Genomic DNA, 25,369 nt, shown 5'->3' with positions numbered 1-25,369 from the left:
TCTGATATTCCCCAGCAACCCCCTGTTCCTTCCTGTATGTTACTTCCTGGGATCCCCAGTTTACTGCTAAGTCCCTTTTAACCACCATCGCGGCTATGGAAATCACTCCCCCGCACCCACCTAGTCCCTTCATACTCCCTGTTAACATGCATTAGCATCTTGCGGTCTTTGGGGGATTGTGTGGCCTAGCACCCTCGAAACCTTATTGGTCAATTCTAAATAGTAAATGACCGCCCTGTTAGCAAACAAATTCAACAAATACAAGTTTATTGAAAATAAAGTCAATGTTTTATAAAGAGGCGCATTTTATCAAACTTGTAAAGCCTATAGGGGCCTGATTCATGGAAGTGTTCTATAATGACGCAATCCCATAGGAAAACGTTCTGTGAATCAAGCCCTAGTAGAATATGCAGCAGAAATAGTACATAGGAAGCTTTTAAACACAGGCTATTTAGTATCATAATAAAACACGCGCTCATCTTTCAGGAGTCAGTCGCGAAGGCAGAATAGCTCATGACGTATTCAGCCTTTACAAAGAGTCGAATCATTGTTTTTGTTAGAACTAAAACATACAAGCATGATATCTATACTTTCAAAAGGAATGAAACCTCATGCACTTTGTGCGCTTGTCTCATTTCATGGCAGAAAACAACAGATAATCAGCAAGCAAGAGTTATAGTATTGCAGGGAGTGAAATGAAAATGTCATAGTTTAAAAAAAATTGCAATCAACATTTGGGGAGTGTCAGCTTTAAAGATGTGATAACTAAAAATCCTGTTTGACCAAAGCTCACTGTCTGAGGTTTGGCAAAACGTATGCAACACTCTCCAAAACATCATTAATATTTTATCTAGCAGTAGAATACTGAAACAGGGGCACAGGAGAAAAAGACGCGGGATTTGTTGCATGAAATTAGGTCACGGAAATGTAAGGTTATATCTGCAAACAGCGATTGTTTTTTTACAGCCCCTCAATCAAATTCGTGGATTGCAAAACTATGAGGGAGATATTGCAATACCATGAGGGAGATATTGGGGATAACGTTTGGAAACCTGGGAAGAAGTCATCTCTTCTGCCTGGGCCATCACCTTGTACTGAAGGTGGATACTGTGCAGTGTACACCTCGCTAGGATTCTGAAAAGTAAAAATTGGTGTTGCGACCAATTGGGAGATGTTGTGATTGGCCAGTGCCACTGAAAGACTGGTAGACCTGAGGAAGAGTATATCACATGTTAGGCCCTATCCTGCCATGTGACTCAGTGCTCGTCAGCCTTTGACATGCCAGAGAGGTGGGTTTGACATGTCACTAATCCAACCACAATCCTTTCAGGATGAGCCTGACTGGTCGCTGTGCACGCCGCAGTGCCTTGCCTTTCAGAAGCGCTCTTCTTCTGGGAAACCTGACAATTTGCCTCCTGGTAATATCCTAATGCATGCTTGCCTGAGGTCTGTGTCCTGGTGCTGAAATGGGGACTTAAACAACCTTTCCCATGCTCCTAACCCCATCACACCCCATAAATTCCGATCTCCCCTTTCAGCAGCCCCGCCCCATCATTTTGCTTTGGCCAGCCCCACGCGGTTGTTCTGGCGATCGAAGAGGGTGTAGTATTGGCCGATGAAGACATCTCCCAGAATCCAGAGGGGGCCTGCAGGAGGTAGGATGTCCATGCCCAGGAACCCACTCAGGCAGATGGACACGCCCAGCTGGGATACCTGTGGGGAGACAAAGGGTAAAAACAATCAATCAAGGGCCCCATGCTGGTAGATGCAGTACGAGTGCAAAGGTTCCGCTTAGGAATCAAATAATTAATGCATCTTTCACTATGTCGTGGCTTCTAATATGAAAGCCATGAAAGACTTAAATTAATTGCCTTTTTGCTTACCTGGAGGTCATTTCAAGTGTGTACATCGTAGCACAAGTCAGATTGAACTTAATTGGCTATCATATATTTATTTTCAACTGATGATAATTGTTTTGGAGCTGACCCCAGAACATAAGTCCAGGATGCTTTTTATAGTATATAGGAAACAAATCGTGGTCCCCAATGATTTGTTGCCCCTGCCTGATTCGTGCATTATCGTTTGAGGGAAATGTGGGTGGGCGATTATGGTTTTAATTTTGCCCACAATGAGACCTCGGGTATTCCCGACAGGTTGAGTGACGCAGGAAATTTCAATAATCAGGGTAAACTCCTATTGGATACACTTGCTGATTTTAATTTGTCTTCTATCAATGGTGGAACTAAATCGGATAAACCTGCTAATGGGACTTTTATTAGAACTGCAGTTCCTCGGATTGATTATTGTATCACCGGGATGTGTGATTAGTGCAGAATCAGGGATTTGGTGGTTATTGATGGAGTAGATACCGATCATTGTGCTCTAGCTCTTACGCTGAAGTTATGCTTGGAGAGATCAACCAAGATCAATCTATCAGCCTCTGTTAGGTATAACAAGAGAAGAATACCATGGAACCCTTCCACTAAGGCCTATCTATCAGGGAAAGTATTAATGCAAGACTCTAAGCATATTATTCCATGCTTATTGTCTGATCTTGATGCTGATCTTGATGATACATGCATTCTGGAGGCTTTCATCTCATTGGCTCTTATTGCAAGTTTCCTGGTATTCCGCCGATAATTCAGGCGGGATACCGGGAAACTGTCCCTACCGTCTCTGCCACCTGATATCCCGGTATTACTGGGATATTACGGTTGGCAGAGACGGTGGTAAATTCCCATTCCATGGAGTGCCATAGGACTCCGTGGGATGGGATTGTCGGAATCACTGGCCCCACTAGTACTGGTGCCGGTAATTCTGGCATATAGATGCCAGTATGGGCCAGAACTACCGGCAGGTGAGACCTGCCAGTAGATCACTGCCCCCAACGGCAAACTTGTATATCCCTGGTCCAGAAAACATGCCGGTGCTGGAATTGCCAACATTATTTCCGGCATTTTTTCCAGACCGGGGAAGTTGTAATGACCCCCATTGAATTTAGTACTCAATAATGTGTTGATTTAAAAAAAATCATTGAAGGGGTAAGGAAAGCCATAATTTATGGTAAAGCGTGGTGGCATGTATTTATTTATATTTTTAAAGCGCTGACACAGCCCACGGGCATCGAGGCACTGTTACAGGAATTGTTTTGTTTTTTGTTTATTTAGTTGCGTAATTGTTTTTGTCTTAGTTGCATATTTATAATGCGCGAACCTGGGTATCGAACCTGTGTTGCTTCCTGTCGTCTTGCTTCCAAGGCGCGCATGTTGCTGCTGAGCTATCCTCCCGGGACATGTAGACATAAGCATTTAGATAGAGCAGCGTTGACTGAGGCTTGAGGTAAATATAACAGGGTTCTGTTTAATGTCAATGGCAAGCGTAAGTTTGAAAGTGAAAGATTCGTCCTGAGGAAGACAATGGGCCTCATTACGAGGTAGGAGGTAGCCATGGTGCTATTAGCACCATGGCTACCCCCTTACCGCATACCGGGCCCGGGATTCTCGGAATGGGTACTTACCGGGTCATTCCAACCTTGGAGGACCCGGTAAGTCCCCATTCTGAGAATCATTCCCCATTCCCATTTGAGCCCCCATAGGGCTCAATGGGAATGGGGAAGGAGCTAATAACGGGCCCGCTAATAGTGAGCCCGTTATTAGCTCCCTGGTCCCTTAGCGGCTCCCGCTAAAGGCACCAGGTAAAACCAGGCGCCCTTAGCGGGACTCGCTAAGGGACCTCGTAATGCAGTGTTAAGGGGTTAACGGCAACGCACCCTTACCGTTGCCGTTAACCCCTTACTGCCGACCTCGTAATGAGACCCAATGTATCAATACTCTGGGCTGGATTGTGTTGTCGAAACTAGCATTTGGGAGTCTTAATATCGTATTAGAGCCTGCAGACTGATTTGAACACCAATTATTGTCCGTCTCAGCTCATAATTTGTGGACATAATTCTTCGGCTGACATCAGGCCACGTTACAAAACTGAGCATTTTGCGCACACCAGGCGTGCAGTCCGGCACCCGCGAGCAGAACTCGTAGTGTGGTGGAGAGGTAACAATGGCGCCGGTAGCACTACGGGCGCCGTTGTTGCCTTTCCGCCACACTCATAATGAGGCCCCATGTCACAAAACTATGCACATTTTATTTGATTGAACATTGTACATGACCTTCTTCGCATGCTTTTATTCATCGCTTGATTCTATTTTAAAGAAATATGCTCTTTAGCTTTTATTTAGCACTTTATTGTACAGTTGTATGTCTTTTGAAATTTTAAATTGCCAGAACAAACGAAATAAATATAATTAAAAAAATATTGAGTGCATACGGCTTTTCCATTGTATTATATTGTGGTAGTTCATTTCTGAACTCATTTGATAAATTGTACTATAATAGGACAAAATTGGTCCCATAAAAATCCATTTGTTCCTTTTTCTTTGAAGTATTCCCCAAGTGTTTACGGGTTATGGTCACACCGAATCTACGTGATTTTCCTGCGACGGAAATCACTGCATACAAAAAGTCTGCATGAGAAATGTACGAACTACAGAATTGTTCGTACATTTCCCATGCGGACATCCATTTAAAAAAAAAAACACATCCATATAAACACACACCACTACCCACACCCCCAACACACCCCCACTCAAACACCCAACACACCCACACCCCCCTACTTACCTTTCTTTCCGATGCGCTGTGTCCCTGCAACGCTTGTTCCCTTTCACTTCCGTTATCAGGAACCGGTGCCGCAGGACCCTTTTCTTTTCTCTTTTCTTTTTTTTTTTGTTGGTACTTTTGGTCGGTGAGCTGCAGGGGTGTCCCCTGCAAGCCCCGCTCACTGGTGAGCAGGGTGTTGCGGGGGCCACCCCCGCAGCCTTTTTCCTTTTTTTTTGTCGGACTGCTGCGGGGGTGGCCCCCGCAACACCCCGCTCACTACACTGTATAGTATGGTGAGCGGGGTGTTGCGGGGGACACCCCTGCAGCACCCGCAGTCTTTTTTTTGTTTACCTACCTAAAATGCATACCACCAAAGGTTCATACTTTTGGTGTTAGAACCTTTGATGGTATGCATTTTCGGACTTTTTGTAAGGGTCAGAACTTTCGGTGCAGTAATTTTGGCTGAAACCGGCACACCTACCTTACAGCTAAGGCAAATCACAGGATATACCATGGATGAAATGTGTTAAAAAAAGACCCTTTCAGATGTAGTTGATCAATAAAGATTCAGATTTAATGATAAATAAGTCCCTAAATGTTAAGCTAAATCATATTTTTTGTGTCTTCAGATGACAGTAAGTCATCAGTTATGTCAGGCTCTCTGACCCGAGGCGGCGCACCATCGTTCCATGGAGACTTGGGTTCTGGAGGGACTACATGTGCCAGCATGCATTGCTTCAGCATCGATGAGCACTGATGCCACGCTCCACCAATGCTGTAATGCTCCTGACACACGGCAGATACCGTGTGCACCATAAGAAGAAATGGACTGTGAGACTCCTTAATAGAGTAAGGGCCTCATTACACGGAATGCGGTAAGAGTTTACAGGTACCGTTAAGGGCACCGGTACCGGTAAACCCTTACCGCCTTACTACGAGGTCCCTTTGCGGGACCCGACCTCAAAGGTTGGTTTTACCAGCCGTTAAGGAACGGGCCCGCAAAGGGACCTTGGTGCTAATTACAGTACCGCAATTTGCAGTACCGTAATTAGCTCCTTCCCCATTCCCATTGAGCCCTATGGGGGCAAAAATGGGAATGGGGAAGTGCCTTGGTGAATGGGGAATTACCGCCCTCGCTCACCATCCACCAAGGCGGACACGGTAAAATACCGGCGGCAACCATGCCGCTAATAGCGCCATGGTTACCGCATACCGTGTAATGAGACCCTAAGTCTACATTTGCGCTCCTGCGCCTGCATTCTGCCTTGTTGTTGCTCTTTTTCTGCCTTTGCCCCTCCTAATTCGTGTTCCTTTTGTACCCCTCCGTTCCTCCATCCTTGCCTGTTGCCTTCTTGTTTCCTCCAAATGTGCCAACTCTGCCTGCTGTTTTACCTGCCTTTGTTTTTGAATTTTGGGATCTTGCTTACCTCCCGCTATGTTATTTGACTTATTGCCTGCATTTTAGAGCTACCTTTGCACTTGTGCTTTGGGATCTTGCTTACCTCCTGCTATGTTATTTGACTTTTTGCCTGCATTTTGGATCTGTCTTTGAACTTGTGCTTTGGGATCTTGCTTACCTCCTGCTATGTTATTTGACTTTTTGCCTGCATTTTGGATCTGTCTTTGAACTTGTACTTTGGGATCTTGCTTACCTCCTGCTATGTTATTTGACTTTTTGCCTGCATTTTGGATCTGCCTTTGAACTTGTGCTTTGGGATCTTGCTTATCTCCTGCTACGTTATTTCACTTATGGCCTGCATTTTGGACTTGCCTTTGGACTTGGGTTTTGGGATCCTGCTTACCTCCCGCTACGTTGTTTGACTTATTGCCTGCATTCTGGACCTGCCTTTGGACTTGGGTTTTGGGATCCTGCTTGCCTCCCGCCACGTCGTTTGACTTATTGCCTGCATTCTGGCCCTGCCTTTGGACTTGTGTTTTGGGATCTTGCTTACCTCCCGCTACATCGTTTGACTTATTGCCTGCATTTGGGACCTGCCTTTGGACTTGTGTTTTGGGATCTTGCTTACCTCCTCCTACTAGCCCTAGGCGGGTGTGTATTACTTTCCTTCTTGATTGTTGGATTTACCATGTCCTTATCACACTGCCATCTCCTTTTTCTTACAGCCTAGGGGCTGGCGTTGCTAGCTCGGGTGTTCCACCCACCTCCCGACACTAAGGAAACTCGCTGTTGCACGTGGGGTTCCGCAGTGTGAGAGATTGAGGTTGGTTGGGTTTACTGCTCAGCGGTCTTGGAGAACTACATTCCCCTACACACTGACTTGCTAAGCCTGACAGGTTAAAGCATATGTACCACACCAATATAGTTCACAAGCTAGTAGGGAGAATTATTTAACCTTGGCTATGTCAGGAAGTTGACAACTAAATTATGACAATATATTGTACATTCTTCCATGCTTGGGTATTTAAAGCCAAAGGCAATTGATGGAATCGTGATTTAGTTTATTTGGAGACATAAACTAAATTACCATTCCATCAATTGCCTTTGGCTTAAAATACCCAAGCGTGGAAGAATGTACAATGTATTGTCTGTTTAATTTCCTTGATATTGGCTACAATCCGTTTTGTAATGTTTTTATTCCCAAATAATATGTTAAGGAGGCCCGTTCGTTGTCTAAAAGAAGTTCTTGCTCCTCTTTTTTCGTTTCTTTTCTTTTCTTTTGTTTTTTGTTGGTACTATTCATTGTTTTCAATGTTATGCTCCTTAATAATGAATTGAAACTGACATGAATGGAATTTTAAAAAAAATATTTCTCTTATAGTAATGTTATATGGAATTTCTTTTAATGTGTGTTTTTGAATTGTACGGTTTCTGTGTAAATCAGAGCACAATATATTCACGGGATAATACATCCATAGAATGTGATGGGCATGTGTTGCTAGTCTGTCGTTTTTACGATATACCTCGCAAGTGTTTCATGTTTCCCCTTGTAGGATTTTGGGCTTTTAGACAATCTGTCGCTCATTTCTAACTTATTCAAGCAAAGGACCCAAGGGTATGCGCAATTGTGCAACGTCGGAAACTATTGCATAATGTGTTATGTTGAATATTTTCCTTTTGTGTATTCGGTATTTATGATTTGTTTATATTGTATGAATTGATATTGGAAATAAACTGTTTGATTATTTTCAACGTCCACCAGGAGTTATGCCCATGTTTACTCTAAATGTCATATAAAATAAAGAGGGAAAACACATCCTGTATTTTATGGCGATAATCCGTAGGGGGCCAGAACACATATGGTGAATGGCAGTTGCAAGACATGCCAGATTCATGCTTTAGCCGCTCCCTCAGCTGCAGCAAGGATCTGCGGGACACTCCTGGGCTGATCATGCAAGGCCTCCAGGATGGCAGAGGGCTTTGATGGGTTTACGCCTCTTTGCCCATCATGGACGAGCCGCCTCTGGGCCAGTCCTAAACAATATATGAATCAGACCCAGTGTTGCTGCTTCCCCGTGACAGATTGCACGGTCCATCTCCAGGCCTCCAGTGCCGGATCCATGTCAGATTTTCATGATACCTTTCATTAATATTCATGAGGTAAATTTGCATACAATGATTCTAAATGTATGCACTTTTTTCCTGGTCAATATTAATGATGGGTATCATGAAAGCCATCAGGTCTCCGGTCCTTCGAGGCCTGGAGTTGGACAACCCTCAATTCTAAGGCAATATTCGTCTCTTTCCTCTGGAAATCCCAGTGTCAGAGCTGCAGGGGTCTGCTATGCCTTTGGGGCATAGCCCGGAAGACTGCCGAAGACCAGGCCATAAAATAGGTCAGAGTTTCTGATCACCTGTCTTTCCCTGTGCGCCTCTGCCAGTGCCTCTTTCTTTGTCTATTCCAGTGGGTGCTTCACTGTTATGACTGGCTCTTTTAATCCCTACCCATTTCCTTCCTGTTCTTTTTTTCGGTATCGGTCACTGTCTATCGGTGTATCTTTACCAGTGTCTGTCTGTCTCTGCGCCCTTTCAACCACATCCAGGTGAACACACCACCTACCTTAAGGACGTACTGGTCGCCGGTCAGGTTGTAATGTCGGCCTCCCATGGTGAAGGTAATCGTAGGCAGAGATGGCACGGACTTGCAGTTAACCATGTACTGGAAGAGAAAGAGCCGGAATGAGATGGAGCAGCACTGGTCCCGGTGGCCTTGGACTTGCATGCATCCTGGACATGATGGAGAGGGCAGGGCCAGCTCGACACAGATTGCCATCGCTGCACTGCCAGCAGGACACACAGTCAGATGTGTAAATGGCAATGCCAGCTGCGGGTGAGCGAATGTGGAAGTGTCAGCAGGGCACACGTCCAGGAAATAGCAGTACCAGTGGCGCACAGGCCCAGTAGGTGCCAAAGCCAGATGGACCCACATTCTAAAGATGGGACTGCCAGCTGGCACAGCTTTGGGAGAAGGCTACCAGATGGACACTGGGAAAGCGATGAAAGTACAATGTTGACATATGGTAAGGAGATGGCAAAGCCAGCTGGCCACAGCTGGAGAAGCTGTGCATTCATGACTGGTACAGTTTCTGGAGGTGTTAGGGCCAGCTAGATACATGTCTATAAACTTTCGGGAGGTGACCATGACAGCAGGTCACGTGTCCAGGTGGTGACAGAATTAACTGAACACAGGATACCAAGTTTATAGGGTAGATGAGCCTAGCGGCAGGAGGTGGCAGAGTCCAGTGGACATGTAACAAGGAGTTTTCTGTGCCAGCTAGGCACATTGCTCTGCCAGATGGACACACACCTTCAGGATATGGCAGTTTAACACAGGAAAGTGTGGCTGACAGTACCAGCCAGACAGTGATCCACGAAATGTCAGTGCAATTTCACCACAGTTAAGGGAAATGGCGGTGCTAACTGCCTACAGATTCAGGTGGTGCCAGCTGGACACATTCAGGTGAAGGCGGTGACAGCTAGATACGGTTTTGTTATGGGGTAGGAGCCATTTGACACAGTTGAGGAGATGGCAGTGCCAGCCGGACATTAGCTCATAGGATAGGAGGACCTATTGGGCACAACATCATGAGATTCCGGTTGGACACAGTATCAGCGGGTGGCAGTGTGTGCAGGAGATCGCAGTGCCAACTGGACTCAACATGTTGATACTGCCATTTACGAATCAGGCAATGCCAGCTCGGTATGGGTTAAGAAGGAGGCAGTGCCAGCCAGACATTCAAGTAGGCAGTGGTAGTGCCAGCTGGACGCAGGTCAGGAGGTGGCAGAGTGAGCAGGATACATGTTCTACACATGTGTGGTAATGTTAAATGTACACAAGATAATAAGGTGGCAGGGGCAGGTGGATACAAGTTCTGGAGATTACACTGACATCAAGACACATGGTCAGTAGATGGCAATGCCAGCAGGACATAGGCTAGGTGGTAGTGTTGGAAGGTGGCAGTGCAAGATGGTCGCAGGTCACCCGATGGGATCACTGGCTTGACACAGGAGCAGATGATAGTTGAATAGCTGGAAGGTTTGGATGGACACAGATTAAGAAAGTTGGAGTGCCAGCTGTACACATCAATAGCTATATATAGGATGACGTACACGTTGAGCATAGCCAGGCCAGCTGGACAAAGATTCATTAGGTGGCAGTGGGACATACATTTATAAGTCCTAGTGTCCAATTGAATGACTTTCAGTAGTTGGCGGTGCCAGCTGGAGGGAGGCTCAGGAGGTGGCATACATTGCAGATGTAGAACTGCCAGCTCGACACAAGCTTCAGTGGTGCGCTGCCACGTGGATACAGCCCCAGGGAAGCACATTGCCCACGGTCATTCATTCCCGCATCCATGTTTTTCCTAGTAGCACCCAGGCTGATCTCTAAGCTCCTCTCCTCTGCTAATCCCGGACAGTGCTCAAAGATGTAAATCCAGATTCCTCTCCCCTAGAACGCGCAGCGCCCGCTGCGCCTGATTTGCCTAGCCACCTTTGCCCTAGTAATTGGCACTGATCTGTTATTTTCCAATAGCTCCTGGCGTTCCGCCCTCTGGCATGGATTCCCCATACCTCCTTTCCCGAGGGCCGCCAGTTATCACGTTTACCTCATTTCCTTAATGCCTGGCCCTAATTCCTTTTATCTAAGTTTCCAAAACGTTCCATGGATTCCCCCTTTGCTCCCTTTCTCCCGCTTCTGGCAGTGATCAACTTATCACGTCTCCAGGACAATGAGCGCTGTGCGCGACCCCTACTTGCACCTCTTCCCCTCATACCTGCTATTGATCTTCTTACTTCTTTTCCGTTGACATTTACACAATGAATAATCCCTCTTTACTCTCTTAGATCCGCAAATTGATCCTAGGAGTTATTCACGTCACTGCTTTGCTACAGTTCTGCCCACTGCCTGTACTCCCCCATACCTGCTTTCTCAGTGTCTGACTCCTAAAATGGATCCCTTTCCCTCTACTGCCTGCCCAATATTTAAAATCTTTTCTATTCCATTATTTAAAATCTTCCCTATCCAAATTGCTCATATGTCATCAACATCATCTCTTTAGACCATTTTCCTCAACATTAGCCACGTGCGTCCCTTTCTTCTGGCCTTTACCTCTCCATTGAAAAGCGGCATTGCGCCGATGGCTTTGTGAAGGGCCCGGATCTCAGCAGTGGGGCCAGTGATGAGCGAGGTTCCTGTATCCAAGATGACCTGGCAGCCCCCCTTGCATAGCGCGAGCTGACTCCCTACGCTCACCCTGCCAAAAAAAAACAAGACACAAACTTATCAGACATTACTGAACACCAATGCAGTCAACAAGACAGCTTCTTCGCAGCCCAGTTATGAAGTGCATTGTGGGAAAAGCAGAATTGTATAACAGATATTGTTTCAAATGCCATGCCAATACGGTGCGTGTGCCCCAATTGGGTCAGATTAGTTCCTAGATGCTCCATCTATGATCTTTCATGATGCAGACAGCCCTACCAAAGAGGCCAAGGGCCTGGTTCACAGAGCATTTTCCTATGGGATTGCACCATTATAAAACGCTTCTGTGGATCAGGCCGTACCTGTTGATCATTGACCTCTCCCACAAGGAGCCTCTCACAGCTTGTACTTGTCAACCTAGACTTTCTATTTGAGCCGCCCAAGCAGAAATGTTGTACAGAGGTCAAATTTAACAGTACCAAGGAACTGAGAGTCGGATGGTAACAGAAGTAAGAAAAGACCAGCGTGTGGGAGCGAAGGTTGTAAGTGCGTCATTGGAAAACAAGAACAGCGATAACTGCACAAATTATAATTACAATCTACATTATAGATTTTTTTCCTTGCTTGAGCATCTCGCAGCCGTTTACATAAACTTCACTGCTGCAGTGGTGCTTCGATCATGCCAGTGTTGCTAGCGGCAGAGGTTTTTGCACTCGGAGATGAACGACAGATGATATTTTCTATATTTAGGGGGTGACGGTGAGGTGGCTGGTGGCTAGTAGAAGGGTTTATTTTGATAGCATGGTAGTTCAGGAATTCTTAAACTCTCTAAGCCCACTGTGACAGGATCCCCTGCTTTTAACCCACAGGGGAGGACTGGGCAACATTGGGGCCAGGGAGGTCCACCTAAGCCATCGTACAACCCCTGGAGGCATTTGTATTTTGTATTTATTCTTTTTTAATTTTATTTTTTTATTTGTTTTGGTTTGTAAAAACCTTTACAAAACATGTGATTTAAATATTACAAAAATACAACTCATCATTTCATAAATTCATTACAGAACCAACAATAACATTTATACATTTTACGCAAAATCATTGCAAAGTTAACAATTTTACACACACAATTTAAGAATCTTAAACCAGTTAAAATCGATGGTACTGATTTCCCATGCATGAGTTCTTTATTTAATTTATTTATTTGGATTTGTAAAGTGCTCTACAGCCCAAGGGCATCGAGGCGCTGTTGCAGGAAGATGTCTTAGTTACAGGTAGGAGGCTTGGCTCATGGTTACAGAGAGGCCTAACAGGGTGCAGTTTCTATCCAAAGCAAATCCAAAAAGACCTGGTTAATATCCAGGACAAACTTACTCAAATTCTCTATTCCTTGCACTCTCAAAACTGGGCAAAAAAGCAACAAATGAGGCAATGTTTCCACATCATCAATATTTTTAAAATGTCCACAACATTTTGTACTTATTCAAAGAAAACGGATGTCAATTTTGATCGGAAATGGCTGACAAAAACACATTTACAGATGGCGGAGGCAATTCCCTGGATAGTGCCAGTGCATTAGCAGAAAACATGAGAAAACGCAGTGAGCCATTTTATGAGAATGTAAACAAAGTGGGACATAGACCAGAGATAGAACAAAACAAAAATATAACGAACAGTTGACGTACAATAACTTTGAAGGGCAAGTGCCTCAAATTCAAGAGGAGCACTATTCAAATATTATAAATACACCATTAGGCGACACTGGAGGAAGTGGTGGGTTTCAAATTGGGAGGATGGGTAAAAGGGCTGGGTGAGCTCCCTCTTTGGCAAGTAAGTGATGTTTAAGCCAAGCTTTGAAGAGATCTTCAGTCGGACTAGCTTCATTGTGATGGACAGCATGGTCCAATGAAGTGGGTCAAGTAGAGAGAATGAGCGGATGTCATGATGCTTACCCCTGGGCATCCGGATCAAGCCCATCAGCCCCGAGAGCAGGCATCCAGACATTTACAAAAACCCCAGCAGCCCCAGCTAGGGGCTGTCTGGGTTCAGTCCTGGCGCCGTAGGCACCAGCCTCATAATAAAAATCAGTCCTGGCGCCTATGGCGCCAGGCTCATAGACATTACTTACCTCATGCAGACCATGCTGCAAATAAATCCAAGCCAACGTGAGGCCTGTATGGGACTATTTTACTACAGGGACTATTTTTTACTCGGGTGTGGTCCTGGGGAACTTCTTTCCTGGGACTACTTTGGAGGCTATTTAAACCACGCCTGAACAGCAGCACATGCTTCGTGTTATTCTGCATCCAGCAGCGTGGCTCTCACCGTGCCTGCAGCCAGCATCCAGTCTTCTGCCACGCCCGCATGCCTGCAGCCAGCATCCAGTCTTCTGCCACGCCTGCCTTGAATCCGGAGCTCCTAGAATAAAGAGGAAGAAAAGGACAAGGTTAGAAAACAAACTTATTTCAAATTCCTCACCTGATTCTGGATCCATTTCATCTCCCGACCTGGAAAGTACATCAGTCCTGCACGCGTCGCTTCGCCAGCTCCAGCACGGCGCAATACTCACCAGTTCTCACAGCATCTTTCGATCTGGCACTGTCTTCATCATTTCTTCGCCGTACTCCGGCACCTAGGGGCACAAGAATAACAAGGTGAGCCAAGGCAATCAACAAATACCTCTTACCACCATAGACTTACCTGATTTACCATTGGCGGTATTATTCTCCATATCTTCATATGCCGCATCTGTAAAGAGGGAGAAAATCAACACGTTAACACATGCAATAGTGGTTTAGGTTGAAATGATCTAAAAAAAAAGGTCAAAATGACCAAAAGTTCGAAAAATGCTGCCACCAAAGGATCGAACACCAAAAGTTCTATCCTTTGGTGGTAGCATTTAATAAAAACGGGGGCTGCAGGGGTGTCCCCCGCATTGCCCCGCTCACTATACTTTATGGTATAGTGAGCGGGGCATGCGGGGGACAACCCCCAGACGTCCGTTAAAAAAAAAAGAAAGAAAAAAAGAAACGGGGCTGCGAGGGTGTCCCCCGCATTCCCCCGCTCACTATACTTTATGGTATAGTGAGCGGGGGCTGAGGGGGACACCACTGCAGACGTCCGTGTTTAAAAAAAAAAAAAAGACCCTGCAGCGCCGGTTCCCGATCACGGAAGTGAAAGGGAACTGGTGCTGCAGGAACCAGCGTGAAGAAGAAGGTAAGTGGGGTTTGTTTATTCTGTTGGTGGTGTGGGTGGGGGTGTGCTGAGGGTGTGGATGGGTGGGGTGGCGGTGGGGGTGTTATGGGTATGTTGTGTGTGTGTGTGTGTGTGTGTGTTTGAGAATGTGTGTTTTTTTCAGAATTATCAGGTCTGAAATGACCGAAAACAAAGTGTTCGAACTTTTGGTCATTCGAACACTTTGTTTCCGGTCATTTCATTTTCGATAATTTGGCATTCGGTCAAATCACTTGGATTCTGCAATAGTTACCGGACCTCATTGGGTAACACAGACTCTTACCTGAACGCCAGCAGCAGCTACGAGACCTTCTCACCAACTCAGTTGCAATTTAAGGAAGGAAGGGGACAAGAGTGAACATCGGGCACATTGAACTCTTTGAACTTGATACTTACCAATCCCGCCTGGGACCTCAGAGTCAATGCTTACCGGAACTCTCCCAACACCTTCAAACCAGTGAAGTAACTGGTATCTACGTGCCCCTGCAAGACATGCAGGATGGAGAGCTCTTCTTTTACAAACATAAGGAAAATACTTCTTTGGGTCCAGCAGACAAGACTAGGCGGGCCAGTCCAGACAGTCATCTCTGCACTACGCATCACGTTGACGGAGACCGCAGCTGTCCGGGTCCGATCGACACCCCTGTGGGGTCCAGGTGAGCATAACAGCGGAAGTGAGAGGAGGTACGAGGGGTTGAGTGCAGAGGTAGAGTGGTGAACGCGAGATGGTAAGTAGGCAGAGATTCCGTCAGCCAGTTAGAGAGGCGCACGACCATTGATAGATTTGTAGTCTAGAAGAAGGAACTTGAAAAGGAAGCAGTAGTGCATGGCAAGCCAGGCAGCATGGTGTTGGTAGGCAGAAGTGAGGGATGATCAGGTTAGGTTGAGTGTGGGTAGTGAAGTTGAGGACAAGGTCTAGCTTCATTCGAGTTTGCTGAGCACCAGGGTGGCAATTAGAGTTTTCTTAGTGTGGTGAATAACACTTTCTGCATGTTGAGAAGGTTAAAACCAGTAGCACAGCCGGTGGTACTGATGAATGGTTGCATTTGGGAGTCACTATAAAAAGAAGACCCCAAAGTTTGCACGCCTTGGACAAGGGAGCAAGAAGACCATGCGGGAAGGAGGTAGGAGAGGGTATGATAGGGATGGCGCTAGAAGTTGGAAGAAAGATGACTTCCATTTTGTTAAGAGTTCAGCATGAGGTAGCAGAGACCCATCAAGTGAATATAGCAGTGAGACAGTTCCAAAGCCATTCGAGATGGCTGGGGTGAACGGAGGGAGAGGAGAAAAAGATGTGTCTATCATTAGAAAGGTAGAGATAGTGAAAACCAAAGGCCGAGATACGATTTCCCTATCCTAGGGCAGAAGTATATAGGGTGAAGAGCAGAGATCCAAGGATGGACCCTTCGGGGATGCCAACAGGGAGAGGGGTGGGGTCCGTGGTGTTATAAGGATAAGGAGGACCTTACAGTACTCCCACAAAGAGCAGCCCTTCCTTGTTAATTCAGGGGTACAGTTAGCACCTAAAATAAGAAATGTAACCAGAGTCAGGTGGGCGGAAGTATATTCATGGGCTAGAAGAACAAGAATCCATCTTTAGCCCCAGATCGCACCCCCTATATCACCAGGGAGAAGCACTAAGAAAATGGACTTAGGATTAGTGGTTTACAGATACAGCAATACACCCGATTTGTCACATTAGCAGGAGTGGCCAATCAATGCAAAACAGGTGTGCAAGGGCCATCATGGTCCAGTAGCCAAACCGAAATTATATCGCATTTAGCAAAGTCACAAGCGGCGAAAACGCATGCCCTACACAGCAATGCTGGCAGATTGGAGAGGCACTCACAGGGATGGGGAAGTTGTCAGGGTGGGTTTCCAGGCTGCCACGTTAACACCCCCCTGATTCTAAGATATTGGATGGGGTATTTGTAGTGTAGGGCATTCCAGGCTGGGGCACAGACTCCTCCTCTTTCAGAAATTATGCAAAACCTCCGCAGGGAAACGCAAGCCGTATTGATGGGGAGGAGGTGTAACAATGAAGTCGGGGCTGATCAAACTATATGAAGCAAATAGAGAAACAGAGCAGCGAGTCAGAGCCTTATTATTCCACTCCTTTTATCGGCACCTGCGTCAAAAGAAGCACAACAATCCTGACTTGGGGGGTGATGGGACGCTGTTCCTGAGAGAGCAGGAGTAGTGTTATGATGAGGAAAGTTCGAGAACCAGGGGGGTAGCATTTGTGTGGGCCAAGGCAAGACCTCTAAGTAGTGCGGGAAAGATAGGTAGGAGGAGAACCAGGAGATCAGAATCAGTGGACACCAAGCCAAAAGTGTCAAACCAAAATCAAAGGGGGAGGACAGGAGTTGACTGATCCAGAGTAGTGCGAGAATAAGAGTCGTTAGATTGAAGGGACAGTCTAGATTACAGAAACTCGCATGGGCCACACCCAGAATCTCTAAAGCAATTACAGGGAAGTCAGTTAGGGATTCTTGGTGGAAGTTGCGAGGCCACCAGCCCAAATAAAGGCTTAATAATAAAGGACAGGATAGGGGGCAGAGAGCAAAGGCTACTCATAAGTACCTAGTAGGAGCAGGAGAATTCCTACATGCATTACCAGCAAAGAACTGGGTTAAGAGGGCTCCCATACAGGGTTTGCCCTGGTAGCTGTTGTGATGCTGTTGCCTCATCCTCCAAAACAAGACCAATACAGAGATAAAGACTACACCAAATTAAAGACAACTACCACAGCCAGGGTAAGGCCCACAAACAAGGACAAAGTTGATGGTACTATGAAATAAATGTGCTGGGACAGTTTAAGAGCCCAGTGAGCGACATGCATAACACTGTCTTGCGCAGATAACTAGTCATCTTTCAAAGTAGAATCAGGATTGGATTCTGGACCACCTGTCCCTTACGTTAGGCCCTCTCACAGAACGTATGTTGATCCTTCTTCCTTTCACTGTTTTGCTTATTCTTAGATGTATCTCTTTTGAGCTTCACACCTCTCATATAGGACCCCCTCCAACCCAACAGTTACATCCAAAATAAAAGTGACGAAACCTGACATTTGAGCGCAGTTTGTGGCCGGCACTTGTGATAAATGGTGTTAGTAGTGCGATCCAAAGAATCCAACAAAGGGTTCACCCCGATAAGCTCTTCTCTACATAGCCTGAAGGTAGTTTGCTTGTTCACTACTGATAAACAGGGGCAGCTGGGTTTGACCTAACTAGTGCAGAGTATGTGGGAACATCCTTTGGAGGCAGGCCCTTAATTAAAACTAACCTATAGATCCAAGTTCCCCAGGCATCTATAGATTCTATTCTATTCTATAAATGTTTTATATAGAGCCAACACGCCTGCAGGCCTCAGGGCGCTCACAAAACATACAACAAAACAAAGAGGGGAACGGGGCTGATAGTCAGAGGTTCTCACTCCTTTTCTTTATCAAACAAATATGTTTAAAACCTTTTCTTGAATTGAGCAATTGTGAACTAAGATACAAGTGGCGTTACCAGCCAAGCATTTCTATACCAAGCTAGAGGCTTTGAAATTAATTCTCTGTTGGATGGTGAGCCAGTGCAGTTTCTGATGGGCATCAGAAATATGTGCCCTTCTGCCCGTGCCACATACTGCACAGACTGCCCCATTCTGAATCACTTGTAGCTTTTTCAACCAGCAGACTATCACAATAGTCTAGTTTTGTGTTAATCGTTGCGGCCACAATTAGCGTTCTGTTCTTCTCTGACAGATAAGGTCGAATCTGCCAGATTAAATGTATTGTGTACACACAAAAGAGTTTAAATATGTTAAAAAAGTTAGATGGGGTCAAAGTAAACCCCCAGGGTTTTTACATGTTGTGAGGTCTGAATCATGTTTCCATCAATAATAAACACATTATATTGTGGGTCAAGTTTTTTTCAGGCTAGTATCGGTGCCAGGTATCAGGATTTCTGGGTTTTTTGTCATTTAGAGCAAGTGAGTTTCTGCCTATCCATATTTTGATGGCTCAAAGTCCTCACTTACGCTTGCTAGATCTTATGAGTATGGTCCTGACAGTTCCAGGATGATCAGGGTGTTGTCCGCAGTTTGCAAACTTGACACCCAGGCCATCCAAGAGGTCACAAAGTGGTCTGGAGTACACATTGTACAACAGAGGCGACAGACATGAGCCCTGTGGGACACCTGAGTTTAATGGAATCTGCTGTGATTGAACAAACATCCCTGGCCACTCTTGCCATCCTTGGCCCGAGGAAAGATTTTAACAAGTTTTCAGCCAGTTTTGAACATTGGCCAATATCAATCAACCTGTCCGCCAACATCTCGTGATTCACCAAGTCCAAAGCAGTGGATCGGTCAAGTAGCAACAGTAGTGCTACTCGATAATATCGATAATTTGGGTTACATTTGACTTCAAATCGAGTAGTTCAGTCCCTGTAGCATGCTTTGCTCGAAAGCCTGATTGTCCAACGGCCAAGATTCCCTGTTGCTCAATGAAGCTCTGGTACTGATTACATGCTGCTTTGTCAACAACCTTCAAAAGGTAAGGAACATTTGTTATTGGTCTGTAACTGGCAGAATCCTTGGGATCAATGTTGTCCTTCTGGTTATTAGAACATGCCATTATCCCACAGAGAAGCAGGACCCCATTGCCCAGCTGATATGTGTTAGGACCACATAGAATAGGGTCTAGCATGGTGACACCACCTCCTGCCAAGATATGGGCTCCAGCAAGCACAGAAGCAACCTACATTAAGGTGACTGCAGCACAAATCAGCACAACTTCATACATGATGCCTGGTTCGGCAGCTGCCAAATGTGTACCTGTCATCCCGGTCCATGGACCTCCTCTCGCCTCGACTCCTGGCTGCTTTCACCAGCCACCACCTGTTTATTTATTGTGATTTATACAAAATTGCTTCAGACACAAAACAAGCCATGTACTAAGCTACACATGTTATTCAGGAGTCGATAACACAAAGGGGCAACAGGAATGTGGTAACGTAATGGAAAACAGGCACACAAACTGGGTTACAGCACTCCATTCCAGTCCTGGGAAACCAATCCAGGGTGCGGGATGTGCCAGATTATATCAATGATATGTTTCACAGAAATTCTAGTTCTTAGCTCCCATGCCAGGGACCTCTCCAGAGAAGCCTCCAAGCCGCCCTCCTAAAGCCAGTGTAGTTTTTGACTTGTTTTTGTTCTGCTTGAATTGTATCCCATAGAATACAATTATGGATGGCCAGTGATCTCTCAGTCGTCAGTTTCTTCCTCAGCCTGGTGTCATTGAATTCCGTTGCTGAGGAACACCTGAGGATTCTGGTGGGTTTGTAGTGGGCAAGGAGTTATGATAGGTAGTCTGGGCCCTCTCTCCAGTACCTCCTATGGGTTGTGCAGAGGGTTTTGGGGCTATTCGTTTCTCTACGGGTAGCCATTTAAGTGTTTTAAAAGAAGCTGAAATGTGGTTGCAATTCTTCAGGCCAAGCTTCACTCTTGATGCTCTGTTCTGAACCATCTGCATCTGTTTAGTAAGGTCTTTAGGTAAGCTGAGCTAGATGGTATCACAGTAAACCAGTTTACTCAATGCAATGAATGTAACAGGACAGTTTTGTGGTCCACCCCTCAGAAGAGTATTATCTTTTCTTAGAGTTTGAGGTTGTAAGTGTGCATTTTTGTGTCAGGAATTAACTTGCAGTTCAAAAGAGTTCTGAGTCAAATATAATACCCAGATTGTTGTCATGGGTTATGACTGAGGCTTGCCTCTCACTGCGTTCGGCCAATTGAATGGGACATCTGTAGAAGTGTTGCTGCTAAGATTCAGTGTGCCAGTTTTTCCTGTGTCAAAACATAGTTTGGCACCATTCCTGGACAGCCACCAAACAGAACGAAGTAGTGGCTCTTCGCAAATGACCCGAGTTAGTGTGGAAATCTATTTGGATGTAGGAGGATATCTGGATGAGGCGTTGAAGGTGTTTATTAGATAAGCCACTGGGTGTTTGTGTACATTAACATCCATGGCGATATAGAAGACCTTTGAGGGACTTCACACAGCAGAGGTCTAGTTTCTGCTTTGAATTGTCCTATTTGCAGCTGTGTTGTTCTGTCTTTGAAGAAGGATTCAATCCAGTTTAATGCTTTGCCATCTAGGCCTTGACTAATCCTGAGTCTGACTAGAAGTGTGTTGCGCTAGCTGGATTAGTAGAGAACAACGTTTGCTCAATACAGGCATCTTGGCGCTTAGGACATATGCAAGTTGTGAATTTACGCTAAGGGGAAGAGAATAGCCATTAAACCTTTCCTGAGGCAGGTATAAGAAGTAAGATTCCAGAGTTCAGAGAGTAGTTGATACTTATGGAAGGCCCCCTTCAAGGATATGCGGCGACCTGACTGTGTCCGTTTTATTGTCAGGACACATAGTAAAAATGTACCTGTAGATCAAGAGTATTGCGGATTATAGCAAAGAGAGAAACCTTTCTCAATTTGGAGGCAGAGCGTGGCAGATTTAGCAGTCTCTGTGTGGCAAATGACACACACTCGGAAGCCAATCAGCAGTATCTTCTAGTAAACCAAGGTAGGCTCTACTTGCATGGTCCAGCTTAGATATGACCATGGCCCAGGTAGAGAAAATCTGCTGTTTTTTAGCCAAAATGTATGAACATCTAGGTAAGGGTTCTGAGAAAAAAAACAATATTAAACACTTTTTTTAAAATTAATTTGTGGGCAAAAGAGGGCTTTTGATCAAGAAACAAACATAGATTCTTTACTTCCTTAATTGCTGGAGGAGGAATTCCAAGGAAAAAAGGCTAGAATTTGTTTTGGAGTTATCTGATTAAGTTTTGCTTGGATTAAGTTTTAAATGACTTTCCGTCATCCAGTGATCAATGTGAAAGAAGTGTTTCTCCACAACTGTGAGAGTTTTGTTTTTAGTTTACTCGTGCAGAGTTCAAAAGAAACTCAACCCCTAGGACTGGATGATCTGAATCAGTGGCAACAGATGTACATTAAAAACAATGGTGACAGGGCAGATACCCGAGGCATGCTATGGACAAGAGGATAGAGTGATGATGAAAATTGGGCAATCACAACCGATTAAGTGCGTTGCGTCAGAACATTCTTTCACTACAGTGTCAAATGCTGGTGAAGGCTCTAAAAGCAGCAAAGCCACTACTCCACACTTATCCAATTCCCGGCGGATGCACCGACATGATCACAAGTATATTGTGGTCTATTGTTTCCTATGCTAAAGATAGATCTAGCATAGTTAGAACATCCTTCTAAGTTGTGTCCATGTAGTTAAGGATTGATTCTTTGATGTGTTTAAGTCATTAGTCTGCAAACGTAGAGTTAGTGATAGGTCTATAGTTTGACAATAACTCTGGATCGTCCATACTCTAGTGCAGGTTAGTGGCCTGTTTAAGGGAGGAGGGAACACATTCTGTTTACAAGGACAAGTTACATAGTTTGGTGAAACAAGGTCCCCTTGTTTCCATTTAGTCTTTAATGATTCAGGCTGTAAATGGACTGCATAGTGCGGGGGAGGTCTTCATCTTGCTGACCAGCTTTATGTTCTCTACCTCCATGACAAGTCAAAGCTTATTGAAGTTGGGAGTTTTGGGAATAGGGCATGTGTGCGTCATGGTTTGGCTGGGTTGGTTCACCAGTTAAGCCTGTATCATTAAGATTGTGTTATTAAAGAATCCAGACCTATTGTCCACCAGCTGCTGTGATGGGAATATCTTAGCCTTGATTTGGACAGGCTTTATAAGTTCCCTTGAAATGGCGAAGATTTCTCAGGTTTTATTCTGTGCATTGAATATTCTATTTGCATAGTGTTTTTGTGTGGTTCTTTTTATGCTCTTGTGGTATCCTCTTGCACGCAAGTTTGCTGGTATCCCGCCGGTTATTCTGGCGGGATACCGGCAAACAGGCCTACCATTACCGATGCCTGATATCCTGGTATTACCGGGATATTACAGGTGCCGGCAACGGCGGTCTTTCCCCATTCCATGGAGTCGAATAGGTCTCCATGGGGGAATTTGCTGGTATTAATGGCTCCAGCAATACCGGCTGCTTTTTGCCAATGAGGGCCCGATTTACCTCCAGCTCCTGGCTGGCGGTAAATCCATCAACCTCCACGTCAAAATTGTAGTTTGACGGTGTGGGAAAATTGGCAGTAACGGAATTACCACCACCTTTACTGCCATTTTTCCTGCACCACCAAACTTATAATGAGGCCCGTTTCATGTTTAATCTTTCCTGTTGTAATGCCTCTCCAATTTCTTTCACTGTCCTTCTTTCACTCCTTAATGTGGCTAGTTCGAGGTTGCAGCATTTATTGGTAATATTTCTCCCTGTTTTATGTTTCTTCCAAGACTCTAGGACAAGTAGTCAATGGTCCTAGTAAGCTCTGACAAGAAGACTTGGAGCAGTGTTTCAGTGCAATTTGCCTTAGTTTTTGCAAGCAATTATTCTGAGGAGGTTTCTTTTAAGTTATCCTTATGAATCAGGGGTCTCCAAAGGGTCTTCTGGGATTTACTGCATTTCTGCTTGTTATGGGGCGGTGGAACTATGATTTCCCCTGTGATTAGTTAATCATCCGTTCAGAATTGTTTTGAATGTATTGTTGGGATTCATTTTTAAGTTACATATTGTGAGGTAGGCATGCTATCAAAAGGTAGACACAGACACAAGGAAGCAAGTTTGTAAAACCTTTATTAACTTGAAAGGTTGTTGGAGACTTCCTAACTGGCCCTATTTCTAAATGGGAGTATCCTCAACCATTAAACTAAGTCAAAAGGTAGTCAAATGTCTTTTAGTGAAAATAATACAGATGGCTGTGTCAAACCTATGCTTGCCCTCACTTAACTCTAGAGCAATAAAGTGTGCAGGATTTGATCAAAATTAAATAGTGAGTCAAAATAATATCAGGATAGCACTGGAGCTGTCCCACAGCTCCCTTCGCCAAGCTGAGTTACTTGGGCTTCAACAAATTTCCTTGGGTTCAAATAGTTCATACAAAGTTCCCACAGGTTTCTAAGGGCTTTCTTTCTCCACAAACTTAGAAGCCCTTCTCATCACATTCTCTCGGGAATTTCACAGTTCACAATACATTTCTTTCAACAGACTCTCTTGCTCTGGTTTTATCAGGGGTTTCCTCCCCCTACAATTACAACAACTTGACATTTCAATGGTTTCTCTTCACATCAGATTATCTTGTTCACAAATGGGGTGCTCTTCCCCAACAGTTCTTAACAACTGAACAGCTCTTCATATCAGAGACTTTTGAGAGCGCACAGTTTTACTCAGCCCTGTGCGGGACCACTCTGATACCTCGGCTTCATGGGATTGTGCCCTCAGCACTCTATCACTCTTATCACAGTTCACAAACACGGTTGTCCCTCAGGCACTCTTTAGCTTCTTTCAGGGGTTTCAGCTCGCTCGTCCTGTCTTGCGCAGCTCCCCTCTCATGCTTTCTATTTTGCTCCTACTTCGAGCTTAACACAGCTCCCCTGCACTTTCAGAGAGTGATTCAATCTTAACAGAGACTTTCGACAATGTGTAAACGTACATGTGACCACTCCATTTCATTGTTTCCTTCACTTTCACAATTATCGCTTCCACATTACAGTTCACAGTGCACAATTGAAGCTTTCTTTTCAGCGCGTCTTTCATCCTACACTTGTTTGTTTGTTTGTTTATTGATTTTGTATGGCGCGCCAAACCCAAAAGGTAACAGGGCACTACAGAGAACAGGAAAACAAGATTGCTTAAAAACTTAGTTGCAGGCACAGTATAAACATACGCATTCCATCATATAATAAATCGGTCAAATAATATACATATGTACAGTCACGTTAGTAGGTATGGATTGGTACATAGAGGATTACTCTTGGGGGTCATTGGAGTGTAGCCATGCGAGGATGTTCCGTCTAAAGTATAGTAGGACTGGTCTGTTCTAATGTCAAGTGGGAGAGCATTCCAATATTTGGCTGCCTTAACTGGGAAGCTGCTGCCACCTGTTTTTTTTGTCTGAATTTGGGTATCTGAAGGCAGAAGAAATTGGTGGTTCTGGTGGGGCGCGTGGAAGTTTTTCTCACAATACTTGCTGCCAGCTAGGGGGGGCTGCATTATTGAGGCATTTGAAGGTGAGAGATGCTGTCTTAAATGAGATTATATCACAAAGTTTGAGCCATTTGTATTGTCTTCTGGTGTTGCAAATGTGATCTTTAGAAGGTAAGTTAAGGGCAGTTCTAAGGGCATTGTTTTGCAATGTTTGCATTTTGTCTATGATTTATTTGTTAGCTCCCAAATACAGAGCATTACAATAGTCAGGTTTGGAGAGTATAAGGGCGTTGGCAATGATGATGCAGCTAGCGTGGGTGAGGAAAGCTCTGCTTGCCCTAATGAGCTTGCACGTGTAGGCTGTAGAGGATGCAAGGGAGTTAACTGGTTTCTTTAGTGTTAGGGTTGAGTCGACGTGAAAGCCTAATGTTTTTACTGTTTTGGAGACTGTGATTATATTTCCATCAATGTTAAATGCTGAGTAGTTAGGGCTGAGTTTTTTAAAATTGGCAGTAGATCCGAGGAGTAGGATTTCGGTTTTATCATCATTCAGGCATAGTCCATGTGTGGCCATCCATGCCTGAATGATGAGATATATTTTGTTTACTAAGGCCATATCCATATCGAAGTTGCCCGAAAGGGGAATGAGTTTCTGAGTGTCATCTGTGTATCAGTGTAGGTGACACCCAGTCTGTCCAATTTGTCGAATAGGGGCTTGGTAAAGATGTTGTATAGAGTTGGCAAAACACAAGAACC

At 44.9% G+C, this 25,369-nt stretch overlaps 1 protein-coding gene across 1 annotated transcript in view; it reads right to left on the bottom strand.

Moving 5' to 3' along the window:
- Window positions 1–250: 250 nt before the first annotated feature.
- Window positions 251–25,369, bottom strand: part of LOC138452889 (cathepsin D-like) — a 229,166-nt gene continuing 204,047 nt past the window's right edge. The window contains exons 7-9 of the mRNA XM_069605235.1: window positions 11,225–11,369; window positions 8,675–8,773; window positions 251–1,713 (exon numbers count right to left, since the gene is read on the bottom strand). Of these exons, the coding sequence (XP_069461336.1) occupies window positions 1,552–1,713; window positions 8,675–8,773; window positions 11,225–11,369 (406 nt within the window). The 3' untranslated portion in view covers window positions 251–1,551. The remainder of the gene's footprint in view (window positions 1,714–8,674; window positions 8,774–11,224; window positions 11,370–25,369) is intronic.

This window comes from Ambystoma mexicanum, chromosome 1p, assembly GCF_040938575.1.
Source record: "Ambystoma mexicanum isolate Mex_15411 chromosome 1p, UKY_AmexF1_1, whole genome shotgun sequence".
Classification (NCBI taxonomy): Eukaryota; Metazoa; Chordata; class Amphibia; order Caudata; family Ambystomatidae; genus Ambystoma; species Ambystoma mexicanum.
This window is presented reverse-complemented; position numbering and strand designations above follow the sequence as displayed.